This window comes from Ctenopharyngodon idella, chromosome 11 (genome assembly GCF_019924925.1).
Source record: "Ctenopharyngodon idella isolate HZGC_01 chromosome 11, HZGC01, whole genome shotgun sequence".
NCBI classification, from domain to species: Eukaryota; Metazoa; Chordata; class Actinopteri; order Cypriniformes; family Xenocyprididae; genus Ctenopharyngodon; species Ctenopharyngodon idella.
In genome coordinates this window covers 11,937,727-11,951,947 of record NC_067230.1, presented here as the reverse complement: position 1 = coordinate 11,951,947, position 14,221 = coordinate 11,937,727, and the positions used below count along the sequence as shown (strand labels likewise).

At 34.6% G+C, this 14,221-nt stretch overlaps 1 protein-coding gene across 1 annotated transcript in view; it reads left to right on the top strand.

Annotated features, from left to right (window-relative positions):
- LOC127523040 (collagen alpha-1(XXV) chain-like) overlaps positions 1-14,221 on the top strand; it is a 187,123-nt gene that overhangs the window by 53,163 nt on the left and 119,739 nt on the right. The window contains exon 4 of the mRNA XM_051913491.1: positions 5,505-5,531. Coding sequence (XP_051769451.1) covers positions 5,505-5,531 — 27 coding nt within the window. The remainder of the gene's footprint in view (positions 1-5,504; positions 5,532-14,221) is intronic.

Sequence of the window (14,221 nt, the reverse complement as noted above, 5' to 3'; positions counted from 1 at the left end):
ATTAATAAACAATTTAAATGTACATTTATATACATCTTATTATTTAGACATATAGTAATAGTTACTCAGTGTGTTAACACATGTTTTATTAATACATATTCCTACTGTAATTCATGATTACTTCAGATAGTTATAAAATATTTAGAAGTGGTCAGTTAACTATTTTTGATTTAAAGGCTCAGTGATCTTCTGCACTGCTGTTCTCTAATGTTTTAAAGTTAGTACTGAGGTAATTTTGACACTGTGAAATATTTTATTACATTATTATTGTTTTATAAAAACATTATTTGTTGTATTTTGGCACTCCTGTAATCCAGTTTTGGCACTGCTAAATTTTTATTCAGCAATGTTTACACTTTACAGAAATGTATTTTTATATCAGATTGCATATAGGCTTAGTTTCATTTTACTGCACAGTTATGTTTTCTGATATAGTTTAATTTTCAAAAATAGTTCACTGACAACTACTAAATGTTTTATAACTACCTGAATTAATCATGAATTACAGTAGGAATATGTGTTAATAAAGCATTTATTAACACAGTTAATGCCTCGCTGGTCTGCCTCGCTGCTCGCTGCTCAGATTGGTTTGCGTCTGTAACTCCGTATAGCTTTGTTTTGAATCTCTTACTTTTATTCATTGTTGCTTATTTTTTTATTACCTTATATGTAATATTGCCTACCACACTAATCTGACGTCGCTAGCTTGTAATCTTTGAATCTAAATCGCTGTTACAACGCATTTGCATTTGCAGCGCTAGCTTGTTAACTTGTTAACAGTCTCTCGCGCGCTCCTTTTTCAACGCGTGCTTCAAACAGCTGTGGTAAGTCGGATCAGTCTACAAACACGGTGAGTCATGTCATCCTCTCCCAGCATTGCTACCTGTTCCATTTGCCACATGTTTACCATAGCTCTCTCTGTCAGCGACGAGAGATTTACATGTCATAAATGTAGGGAAATAGTCAGGCTGACAGAGAGAATCTCAGAATTAGAGACACGCATCCAAACTTTAATCGAGGATAGTAAGAATGCAAGGGCTTCAGATACTGTTTTGGATGCGACTAGCTTAGTGAACTCTGTACATTGTTCGGTTCCGGCTGTAGAGCCCGCGCAGCAGGGCACTTGGGTAACGGTGAGGCGGCCTAGCCGCGGAAAACACCACTCTTCCGTTCCAATAAGAACATCAAACAGGTTCTCCCCACTCAGTGATACACCCACTGAGAATCCTGCTGAAAGTGCTCTAGTTATTGGCGATTCTATTACACGGAACGTGAAAATAGAGACACCAGCCACCATAGTCACATGTTTGCTGGGAGCCAGAGCACCTGACGTCAAAGCAAATTTAAAAGTGCTGGCTAATGCTAATCGTAAATACTCTAAGATTATTATTCACGTCGGCACTAATGATGTTCGACTTCGCCAGTCGGAGATCACTAAAATTAACATTAAAGAGGTGTGTGAACTCGCAAGTACAATGTCAGGAGAAGTAATTTGCTCTGGCCCCCTTCCTGTTCGTCGGAGTGATGAGATAGTTAGCAGATTATCATCACTCAATGGCTGGCTGTCTAAGTGGTGTCCGCAAAATAATATAGGTTTCATAGACAATTGGAAAAGTTTTTGGGGCAGACCTGACCTGTTAAAAAGAGATGGTATTCATCCCTCCCGGGATGGTGCTGCTCTTCTCTCTAGTAATATGGCACATAGTCTCAGAACTGAAACATGACAAACTGGGGCCCAGGTCAGAAAGCAGACAGACTGGCTAAACCAACCGTCTGCTAGCTGCCTCACGTTACAGAAGTCAGAAAATTCAGATAACTCCCAACACATAGAAACTCTTACACCTAGATATTTTCAAATAGAGACTGTGTCTGTACCCCGAATTAGTAAGAACAAAAAACTTCCAAACCCATTTAATGGTAAAAATTTTATTGATGTTCAACAAATAAAAAATAGAGATAATAATGCTAAACAAATGATAAAACTCGGGTTGTTAAATATTAGATCCCTTTCTTCAAAATCACTTATTGTTAATGATATTATCAAAGATAATAATCTAGATGTGCTGTGTTTGACAGAAACTTGGCTAAAACCGGACAATTACATTACTTTAAATGAGTCTAGTCCTCAAGGTTATGATTATCGACACAATGCCGTCAGAAAGGCAAAGGGGGAGGTGTTGCTGTAATCTATAGTAATATTTACAGTATTAGTCAGAAGTCTTTCAAATATAATTCCTTCGAAACTATGGTACTTTACGTAACATTATGTAAGTTGACATTTGTGCTGGCTACTGTATACAGGCCACCAGGACACAATACAGACTTTATCAAATAATTTGCTGACTTTCTATCAGAGTTAGTACTAGCTGCAGATAAAGTCCTTGTTGTTGGTGATTTTAATATTCATGTAGATAATAAAAAAGATGCATTAGGATTGGCATTTGCAGATATTCTAAACTCTATTGGTGTTAGACAACATGTGTCAGGACCTACTCATTGTCGTAATCATACTTTAGATCTAATATTGTCACATGGAATCGATATTGATGTTGTTGAAATTCTGCAGCAGAGTGACGACATCTCAGATCATTATCTAGTCTCGTGTATACTACATTTAGTCAAGGCGGCTAAACTGCCTCCATGCCATAAATATGGTAGAACCATCACTTCTACCACTAAAGATCACTTTATAAATAATTCTTCACGTAATAACCTAGAATATTGCTCTGTTAAGTCTTCGTCGTCAGTTAGGAACCTGGGTGTGCTCTTTGATACCAATCTTTCATTTGAAGGCCATGTTACTAGCATCTGTAAAACCGCATTCTTCCATCTTAAAAATATATCTAAACTACGACATATGCTCTCAATGACAAATGCAGAACAGTTAGTTCATGCGTTCATGACCTCAAGGCTAGACTACTGTAACGCTCTACTGGGTGGTTGTTCTGCTCGCCTGATAAATAAACTACGGCTCGTACAAAATGCAGCAGCTAGAGTTCTTACTAGAACTAGGAAGTATGACCATATTAGCCCAGTTCTGTCAACACTGCATTGGCTTCCTGTTAAACATCGTATAGATTTTAAAATCTTGCTAATTACTTACAAAGCACTAAATGGTTTAGCTCCCCAGTACCTGAGCGAGCTCCTAATTCATTATAGTCCTTCACGTCTATTGCGATCTCAGAATTCAGGCCAGCTGATAATACCTAGAATATCAAAATCAACTGCAGGTGGTAGATCCTTCTCCTATTTGGCACCTAAACTCTGGAACAATCTTCCTAACATTGTTCGGGAAGCAGACACACTCTGTCAGTTTAAATCTAGACTAAAAACGCATCTCTTTAACCTGGCATACACATAACACATTACCAATTTATATTTTCAAATCCGTTTATTAGGATTATTAGGCTGCATAAATTAGGTCAGCCGGAACCGGGAACACTTCCTATAACACCTGATGTACTCGTTACATCAGAAGAAGAATGGCATCTACGCTAATATTAGTCTTTCTGTTTATCCCGAGGTTCACCGTAGTCAACCGGATCCGGGCCGTATCCAGGTGAGACCAAGGACCTGCACCTTGACACGACCACAACGCAGCCCTGACGGATCAGCAGAGATTGAGTCAACTAGATCATCCACTGTAAGGGCCTCATCGACACGACAGCCACGACACAGTTCCTCAACAACCGTCCATACCGGCGTGATCCTCAATACGATCCTCAATTGGATGGAACTGAAATAAATACTTTTAATGTTGCGATCCTATTGGACTTATGATAGCAACCTGAATTGTAACAAAGCACTGTTGGCCAGAGGAGAACTGGCACCCCGACTAAGCCTGGTTTCTCCCAAGGTTTTTTTCTCCATTTTAACACCAATTTGCCACTTGTCTACCACCTAATGTCACCTGATGGAGTTTGGGTTCCTTGCCGCTGTCGCCTCTGGCTTGCTTAGTTGGGGACACTTGACTTGACATTTGATATTCAACAGTGCTTTGATCTGCCTGCATTGACACTATTCTTTAAGAGCTGCTGTGCAGCCAAACAATGTACCAGTTATCAATGTAAAGCTGCTTTGACACAATCTACATTGTAAAAAGCGCTATATAAATAAAGGTGACTTGACTTGACTTGACAGTGAGTAACTATTACTATATGTCTAAATAATATGTATAAATGTACATTTAAATAGTTTATTAATCATTTACGTACACTTAATAAATGATCTTATTACACTGACAACTCCTAAATAACTGGTTTGTAAATAATGTAATACATAATTTAGAAATGATAAATTGATCATTAATAAAGTATGAAAATACAATTATTAAACACATTATAGATATGCTTATAAATCAAGAACAAAGTATTTATAGGTGTATTTATAAACTGCTTACTAATGTCTATTAATGCTTTATAAATGACGAATTAACTATTTACTAATGCTTAACTAATGCTTCATAGCGTGAGTTATTCTAAAGTGTTACCGACTTTTATTTTTAAAGTTGCACACTTTGATTAAAGACATCAATGTTGCTGGTGAACAAGGAGTTCTATGGAAAGTTGCTAGCATTCCCATTCATCTCAATGGCACTGATTTAGCTAGTGTATTCAGCCCTTGAAATACACAACTTGAACTGCTTCATGGATGCTCAGTTCCGAAAACCTGCTTTTCCATACAGAAAATGGCTCCCTAGTAATGTTGTTTAGCTAATGGTACCAAAACAACACACACAGCCCCAAACCTTTGACTAGCTCTATTAGATCTCTTAGCTCCAGGCTAGTGCATTAGCTGAGGTGTCAAAGATAGCAGACAGGGGGGTGGAGGGGCGGTTACCAGTGACTGGTAAAAAATGAGCATGTGTTTTGGCACCGTGTGTGTACAAGAAGGCATTGTGCCCTTTCACAGTTTAAGGCTGTAGTGTGTTTTTGTGCCTATATTTTAATCCTCTTTTTGCATTGTTCTTGTCTTTTATGACCTGATGTGGCTATTATTTTACACACTGTAACAATTTAATATATCTTTTGTGATGATGCTTGTTGTGCTAATCAGGAAAAAGATTTGAACAGTAATTTACATCAGACTGGCTCCTCTGCCTGCAAGTGTACATATCCCAACAAATTTTTGGGTCGATGCCTGAATCAATCAAACAAAGAAATGGCCTTTCTTTTTGGACTTAGGTTTAATGATGCGCTCCAAAGGCCTGTCACTTTCTTATGCTCAGTTTAATATATTGAAAAATTACAGTGTGGTAAAGTAAAATACAAAAAAGATTTTTTTTTTTTTTTTTAATATAATCGTGAATATCATTTGAATATCAGTATCCACACTTTTCATAATTAGGGCCTCATTACACAGTCACAATAGTTACTTAGCAGAAAAGATTAGGTTAAAGTGCATTGCAGTGCAGAAGATTGTTCCATCATATCTAGAATTGCTTTCATTTAGTTGGGTCAATTGGTTGCATGTTTTAACTCCTTTTTGTCATTTTCTCTTTCCAGGGACCCGAGGGCCCTCCTGGACAGAAGGTACTGTACAGCTGAAGTTATGTTCTATTTTACATATCATGGAAGCCTGTTTCTTTTCTAAAAATATAAAATGATTAATTGTGAAAGGAAGTTTACAATAAGAATGAAACATTTTTTAAAGAAATTAATACTTTGATTTAGTACACATTATATTGATCAGTGACAGTAAAGACTTTTAGATGGTTACAAAAATTTGTAATTGCTGTTCTTTTAAACTTTTATTTAATCACGAAATCCTGAAAAAAAATATGTTTATTGATTAAAAATATATGATTAAAATGTTAAATATATTAAGCAGCACTGTTTTCAACAAATATAATAATAAGAAATTATACTTAGGCACCAAATGAGCATATTAAAATAATTTATGAAGGATCATTTGACACTGAAGACTGGAATGGAGTTACAATGTTAAAGGGTTAGTTCATGTTTTTGGGTGAACTAACCCTTTAATATGGAGTTGAAATGTATGGAGTTGCAATGTATCTATGTTGGATATATGGAATATGTAGGGTTGTGAAGGACCCTCATAAGTGAAAGTGCCCACTCACTTTTGCCCAGTCTCTGCCAAAAATAAAATTCTGCCTATGCCACTGCCTATGTAGGCTATTACTAAATAGCTCCACTGAATAACTTGAGAATGGCAGTTTAAAAGACACAAAGCAGAGCATTAACACACAGCATTAGAGTCCCACAAGGGGTCTGAGGATTTTTGGGGCCCTGGAGAAGTTTTGACATGCCCTGACATGTGCTTTTTTCAGTTGTTCATAAACATATTTACAAGACTTCTGGGTATTGGAGGTTGTAGACTAGAGTTTTTGCTTCAAAATGATGTAAAAATTATCCTATGGAAGCACATGTGTAGCAATATTCGATTTACAATGTATTATGCAAAATGGCAATACAATATGTAAAATGGCAATGCATTTCTGTATTTACATTTACATTTTCCATACTATATGTGCAATGTTTGGAGCAAAATGATCATTCAAATTCAACAATAAATTTTACATTTGCTGTTTCCTACGGTAGTTTTAACATATAAAAAATTGTAGCAAAATGACCATTTAAATGTTATTTTTTTAATTGCAATTTGCACTCACAGTTAAGACACTTGCGACTGCATTTTCATTAAATGTCCCGCAATGAATATAGCAAAATTCAATGTGGATTTGAAAATGCATTCTGAGCCAATCACGTCTCCGCCCTGCCCCGTCAATCACTGCGTCAAGGCGGGGCCAGGTGTTGTAAACATGGCGGCAGCAGAGCTAAGAAGAGTGAGGCATAAACTGATGAAGATGAGCATCAGCTTAAAATATATGTTTAAATTATATTTTAAAACTAGTGTAGGAAATAGCAAATGTAAATTATATTATTGAATTTGAATAATCATTTTGCTCCAAATATTGCACATACAGTATGAAAAGTGTAAATTTAAATACAGAAATGCATTACCATTTTACATATTGCATGTTATTATATAATAATAATAATAATAATAATAATAATAATAATATCATGAATAATGTTGTGATTCACACCTGAGAAGACAAAGACCCACATAATGACCTGCATAATGACCCGCATAATGAGCCCTTTCAGTCAGGTAGGCTATGTGAAAAAACCCTTTGATAACAGGATCACATCAGCTGTATTAACGTTAATATAATGTCCACTGTTGACAGAAAACATGATTTTTGTGATCTCATGCATGCACGTATTATTGCACATCATGTGAAGAAAATTTTGTATAGGCCTATTATAGTTCAAATTACAGTACCAGTCAAAAGATTGGACGCATTACTATTATAATGTTTTTAAAAGAAGTCTCATGCTCATCATGCTGTATATCAAACATACAGAAAAAATATTACTACAATTTAAAATAATGGTTTTCTATTTTAATAAACTTTAAAATATAGGAGTAGTAATTATTCTGGGGCATATGACAAAAAATGATTAATGACTTTGACCTTTGACCTATGACATATGACCTATTCCCCTCCCCCATGGGACCACCCAAATATTTCCCCATCCCCCCATGGTTGACCGTTGTATGACCCCATGACCTTGGGGTTATGGAATTTAAATGGTGGTTGACCTATGGACCTCATTAGGGTGTCTTTTTGAACTCTGATTTTTGAACTTTGACCGTGCAAATTGGTATTCCTGGGGTAATTTTCGGGGTCACGAATGTGTTGAGCAGACATCCACATTCCGGCTCATACTCTAATCTTCCTGTGTAAGTGACAAAAATAAGATTTTAATGAAGAAACAGCCGGATCAAAATAACAAAAGAATAAGCATGGTATATTTTATAAAATAGATAAAACACAGATAAAAGATAAATCACACGTGCACACGCATACGCATTTCAAAAGTGAAAAACATTCACTTCTTCAAAAATTTATAAATTAAATTATAACACACTGAATAATAAATATCAGTTACTAAATTTACTAAGAGTGATTATTGTAGTTAAATAAAAACCTGAAAAAAAGATTTCCTCCATCAACGATGTCCATTGGGTTAACAATTGCTTTTAGTTTGAAATATAAAACACCCAACATGTCCAGACATGTTGGGGTTTCCATGTTTTATGCAGGGTTTATGTAGACTTTTTTCTTTTTCTGTATAATCTGACCCCATCTATCACAGTAAATGTTTTTCATTTTTATATTCTCACAACGTCATTTAGTATAAATTATAATTAAAAAAGTTGTTTTGCAAATGGGGATACATTTTGCTAGTTAAATAACAATATAAAAACATTTGCTTTTAGTTTATACTGAAATCTCTCTCTCTCTCTCTCTCTCTCTCTCTCTCTCTCACACACACACCCACACAGACACACACACAGACACACACACACACACACACACTTCAAAAAGTTCATTAAAAAAAAAAAAACATTCTCTTCTTTTAAATGATTATAAAATAATTTAAAACAACTCAGATTTTCAGAGAGGAGGGAAAGCACTCCTTAACATGAATAGCAGAATGCAATAAAGTTGAAATCTAAAAAATCTCTCACTCTCTCTCTCTCACAGACACACACACACAGACACACACACATTTCAAAAGTGAAAAACATTCTGTTCTTTTAAGGAAGATGGTAATAAATAAAAGTATAACACTGTTAATAATAACAAACAGTTACTACATTTACTAAAACCAATTATTATAGTTTTAGTTAAATGAAAATATAAAATTTCTTACTTTTTGATGTCCTTAACATGAAATGGTTTACAAACTATCTCATTGTCTCTCTAAGTGACTTGCAACAATGCATGGTAGTCACAAAGGGGGAGAGCAATGGTGGATGAAACATTATTTTAGAATAAATGTAAAAGTTTAAATTACATATTTTACAATTAAACAATCATTCAAATTAAATCTTTTTAGTTTTTTAAATTATATTTTTTAAGTCTTAATAAATCAAATCTTTGACATTTTATTTATCGGTGTGTGTGTAAAAATGTACGGGTCTCACAAGCCATCTCTCACATTGTGTAACATTTTCAATAATTCATTATGAAAATCACCAAGCATTTTCAGAGAGAAACAATGGTTTCATTCAGACCCTGTGATGCCTCAGGTTAGTTCTATAAAAGGAACTTATCTCTATTTTAAATTGAAATGATTCTAAATATAAATAATATAAAATGTTACTAAAAAAATATTTAAATAATTTAAACATAGTTTAGTTTTAGTAAAATTAATATATAAATTAAAAATGTATATTTTAAAACCTTACATTTTCAGAGAGCAGAAGAAGTAGTTATTTTTGCAATGATAAAAAATAAATAAGTAACAATAAAATAAAAAGCATTAATAAAATAAAACACTCCCAGATCCTCCCAGGAATAAACTCCTTTAATCAAAATCAAATATTCTTCTTAGGAGTCTACAGTATCAGGATAACATCTGATGCCAATAGTAGAAATGCTTTTGCTTAAATTAACCTAAAGTATAATTTTTATTAAACAACGTCTGTTCAAAAACCAAAGATTCAAGTAGAAGGGTTAGGGTTAAGTTTTTGAGAAAACAGCATGTTTTAAAATAAACTAGAAATATTTAATTTGATAAAAAAAAAAAAAAATCCAAACATGAAGGTGTCTGTGTGTTTGACGACTCACAGATGCAACTCGCACGTCCCCGTAAAAACAAGGATTCAACATTGCGCTTATTTAGCTTAAGTTGCATCTTTAAGAAAATCACCACACATTTTCAGAGAGGGACCCTCAACAATCATTAATGATGGCCTCAGGATATAGGCTGATGAGGTGATTTACAGATCAGTCACTTCTCTGTGCTGAGCCTGTCTGTCCCCAACAATTTTGCATGGGTGTTAAACACCCTACAAGTAGTCATTTATTTCAACTGTTTTATTTACAAAACAGCATTTTTTCAATAGAGTGAATCTACATATCTAAGGTCTTTCAGAGACATGACTTCAGGATCAGTGGGTCTCTTAAGAATATTTAATTGTGCTTAAAAACCAAAGATCAGGCCAAATCCCCTACATGACAATGTCCACATCAGACTCTGTACTTGAAAATATCTTTGCTGTTAAATATGTTTAAAAAACCTCACATGTAAACTTACATTTTTTAAGGTGACGCATGTCTCATAGATCTATATGATTTACTTATTTCTATAGTTTCAATTCCTAGTAAATATAAAGTAAACCAAAAGAGTAATGCTGACAAATATGTTTGCTGCAATGTTTTTAACAAATAGATTACCTTATTCCAAACAGTTCCTCACACAATGAAACCATTAAGGATAGCCAAAGGCTCATGACAATGGGTGAAAACACATTACTATGTAAGATATGTAAGATAGTTTTACCAAAAATCAAATACTGTATTACATTTAAAAAATAAATAAATAAATATATAAATAAATAAAAAGTTAAAAGCAAGCGTATCTTCATACCATGTGTTCTGACACAATATTTGTTTTATAAAATTCGCAGTTGTTATTTCTAGGTTCATGCTACCATTATCAGCCTGTTAAATATGAAGTTAATACATGATGAAACAAGAGAATCATGTTACCAAATTCTTTTGACACAATGTTTTTAAGAAAAATGTTTTTGTTTGTTTGTTTTTAAATACAACTAAAGAAGATAACACATTGTTTTTCTTTTGACAGACTATTAGACAAAAATTATTTTCCCCAGTGGTGTTGGAATAGGACTTATTTAAAAGTTTTGGTCATTTTCAACATGTATTATACAATATTTGTACGTTAGTATCAAGGGTCCACACCATGATTGAAGGTTTTAGTAATGCTTTAGATCAGAATCCAGATTTTAGATACCAACATGACATTAAATAGTTGTACCAGTGTACAAGTGTGTCTCAACTGTTTATAACAATTTTTTTAGATTATTATTTTTTACTCAAATAAACAGATGTTGAATATAGCTTACTGACATTGCCTTTTCCCCTACAGATAAAAGCCAAACATTTTCTATGTAGAAATTATGTGAACACACAGCTCAATGAGAATATTTTATACGGTTATGAAAATTCAGAAATTCAAAGGGCGCAGTTACAAAGAAAATAAATTGATAGTTCTTGTAGTGCAATTATCCATCTATTCGATGTGGGTTTGCGTGAAGCATCGACACGAAAAGTAAGTCTGGTTGTTTGCGCTTGAAATGATTACAAATGAGACATATCTAACCATTGCGTTGAAGCTATGATTTCATTCAGTTTGAGGAGGGTAAACAAAGTTACACACTGTAGTAAAGCTATAGATACATCTCAAACATGATCTTTGTACAAATTTGTACAAATTAAGTGAGCACAAATTCGCACATCTAAATTCAAGAGGCCTAGTAACCGAGAAAGCAGCGACATCATGTAAGAAAAATGTCATACTGCATACAGAAGTCCACTCTTGATCTATTGTGATAGGCATTTGTACCCCCTTCACTGGTCTTAGTCACATTATAAAGACTATCAAGATCACTGGTAGCATATAATGTAAACATAATACAGAAAACCTCTCTTCTGATCTATTGCAAAAGATTGTAAATGCCATTTTTTTCCACTATCAGACTATCACCCTGTTTATCATTTTTGTTAATTTATCATTTGTTAATTTTGTTAAAATACAGTTTTAGATGAAGACTGCTCTCTGAATACGGGGGCAAACATGCAGCTACTCACAGGAATTAATGAAAACATGATACTCCTACTACATGAGAGATGTAGTACTGATGTTCTTTTTGATGTTCTAAAACTGATGTCGTCTTTCTGGTCTGTCTGCGGTCACAAGACACATAATGCGCTTAAAACAAGTCTTGCCGTTTTTCTGGTACATTCTGTTACATAGTTACAGCGTGTTACAGTTGCGAAAAAATATTTTAATTGTACTCTAAACAGCACTTGAATAAAAAGTAAACTTGATTAGTTATTTTAAGTGAAAGGTTAGTTGATTCAGGCCGTTTTATTTTGTCCGATCCAAAACTATGTATTTTAGGCGGCTGCCTTTTAGGTTTTTATCCAGGCAATGTGTTGTCACGTTTGTCTCAATAATTTATTCTTCTTTTAGGAATCCATTATGGTAAGTGGTTTTTATCCCTGATCCGCATACGATCAAAATTGTCTAACATCTCATCATTTTTTACAATTTTAAATATTTCCCCCGCTTAAATCTTAGTTTTATTCATTTACAAGGTAGAGTGTCAGGTAGAGGAGATGATTAGGTTGTCACTCAAGACGTCCTCTGTGTTGTCTTTAATTAGACGTTTTAGTCTCCAGGGGTTAGAGGTTCTGTAATAATGTTTTTAATGTGCTCAGACATGGTATAACAACAGGTGATTCAGTCTTTTATTTCAACATTGTTGAATATACATTAAAGAAATGACTTTACATACATAAAATAAAGCAGTAATAACGACATTACAGGTGGTCTAGCCAGAAAAGAAAATCTCTGCAGGCTATCATGTTTCGGTCTAAGGCGTGATTGACCAGCGTTTCAACAATTTTGCCGATGGTATTATCATCAGCATTGTTTGAACGCAGTGAGACACAAACATCCGTTACAAATGTACACATACATATGATGTCAGTAATTTCTAACTGTTCGGTACATTCAGACATCACATCCAGAACTTTTCTTATCATTACACAGATTGGTTCTTTGGTGTAAACACACATGCTCGTTACATCAGAACACCATGAATTTGTCAGGCCTCTTATGACATCCATTTCCTTTTTGAGATTTGTTTCACGCTTGGTTCCCTCCATACAATCATCATCATCGTCATCCTGATTGCACTTGTCTTCGATGATCCTGTACATCAGGTCAACCATCTGTCCTCTGAAATAATCTTTAAACATACAGTCTAATGTGGCTTTTAGATGACACTCATTGCCCGTGGCGCACTCGCACACCAGCGGCTTTTGTACGGCATCGTCAGAACTCAAAGGGGGGTCGCGCTCCATCAGCATTTGTGTAGCCATAGAACTTGTGTGTCCCTTAGAACTCAACTTTGTGCACGGTATAAACTTTGTCTTTGATATAAACTTTCTTGAATCTCCTGTGAGCGAGTCCTTAGATCTGATCCTTTGTCCTCAAAGTGTGAGTCGAAGAAGTGACATGCTCAGACAATCAGGAAAGTTGATTTTGGTGGGCCATGTAACAACCAGACAATGTTCCTTCGACTTTTGATCAATGAGATGTTGTAGTAGCACTGCGGTCCACACTGATGCAGATGTCGTATTGTAGAGATAGATGCCTTGGTTAGGAAACCCAAGATGCTTGCGATAAGCGATGCTGAGCAGTTTTTATCTGGACAGCCAATTGGGGTCCGCCTTCACCCGCCCGCAGGCGGTAGCCATCAGGAAGTCATAAACAAGTGAAGTAGAGAAGTCGCCAGTTTATTATTTTCACTGTTATATTTTGATTAAACATTATGAGAAAAAAAAATCATAATAAAGGGCCATAACATGTAGAAATAGGATGGAATTTCTTTTTGTGCAGACATTTAACTTTTACTGAACAGTTAAGTTAAGATTAAGATATTAAGATATTAAAAGACTTTAATAGTAATACTAAAGTAATACTAAATGAAAGACTTTTATTAACACCATCGTATTAAATTGTCTCAAGTAAAATTTTAAATGTAATGCACATATTGTATATAACACTTCACATCAATAAGGTCTTATTTTAATGTTTTTCGAAAATATACATACTTTAAACAAATTCTATAATTGGAATAAACCATTATGTCTGTAACGTACAGATTCTTAGAGGCAAGGGAAATTGGATCCAATCAGTTTATTAAACAAAAACAATTACACATAGAGCAAGTAACACAAAACAGAAGCAAGGGCACGATACATTACAATATCATTGTACATTTCAGGTTTTGCTATATCACGTTACCATTTAATACATATTAAGGCACATCACCATGAATGATTGAACATTTAGCAATGCTTCAAATGAATTCAGCTCGAATTAAACAACTTGTCTATTGTTAAAAAGACGGTATGTAATGCAGGTACATCACTCCACTCAAAATATAGACTTTTTGTAGACCTGCAGCATTCGAAGGGGTCGTCCTCTGGAACTGGCCAGTCGCGGTCCCACTCAGACTCAGAACCCTCACTGCTTTGAGACCAAAAGTCCATTTCGGATTCCTCATGAGGTTTCATCAACTT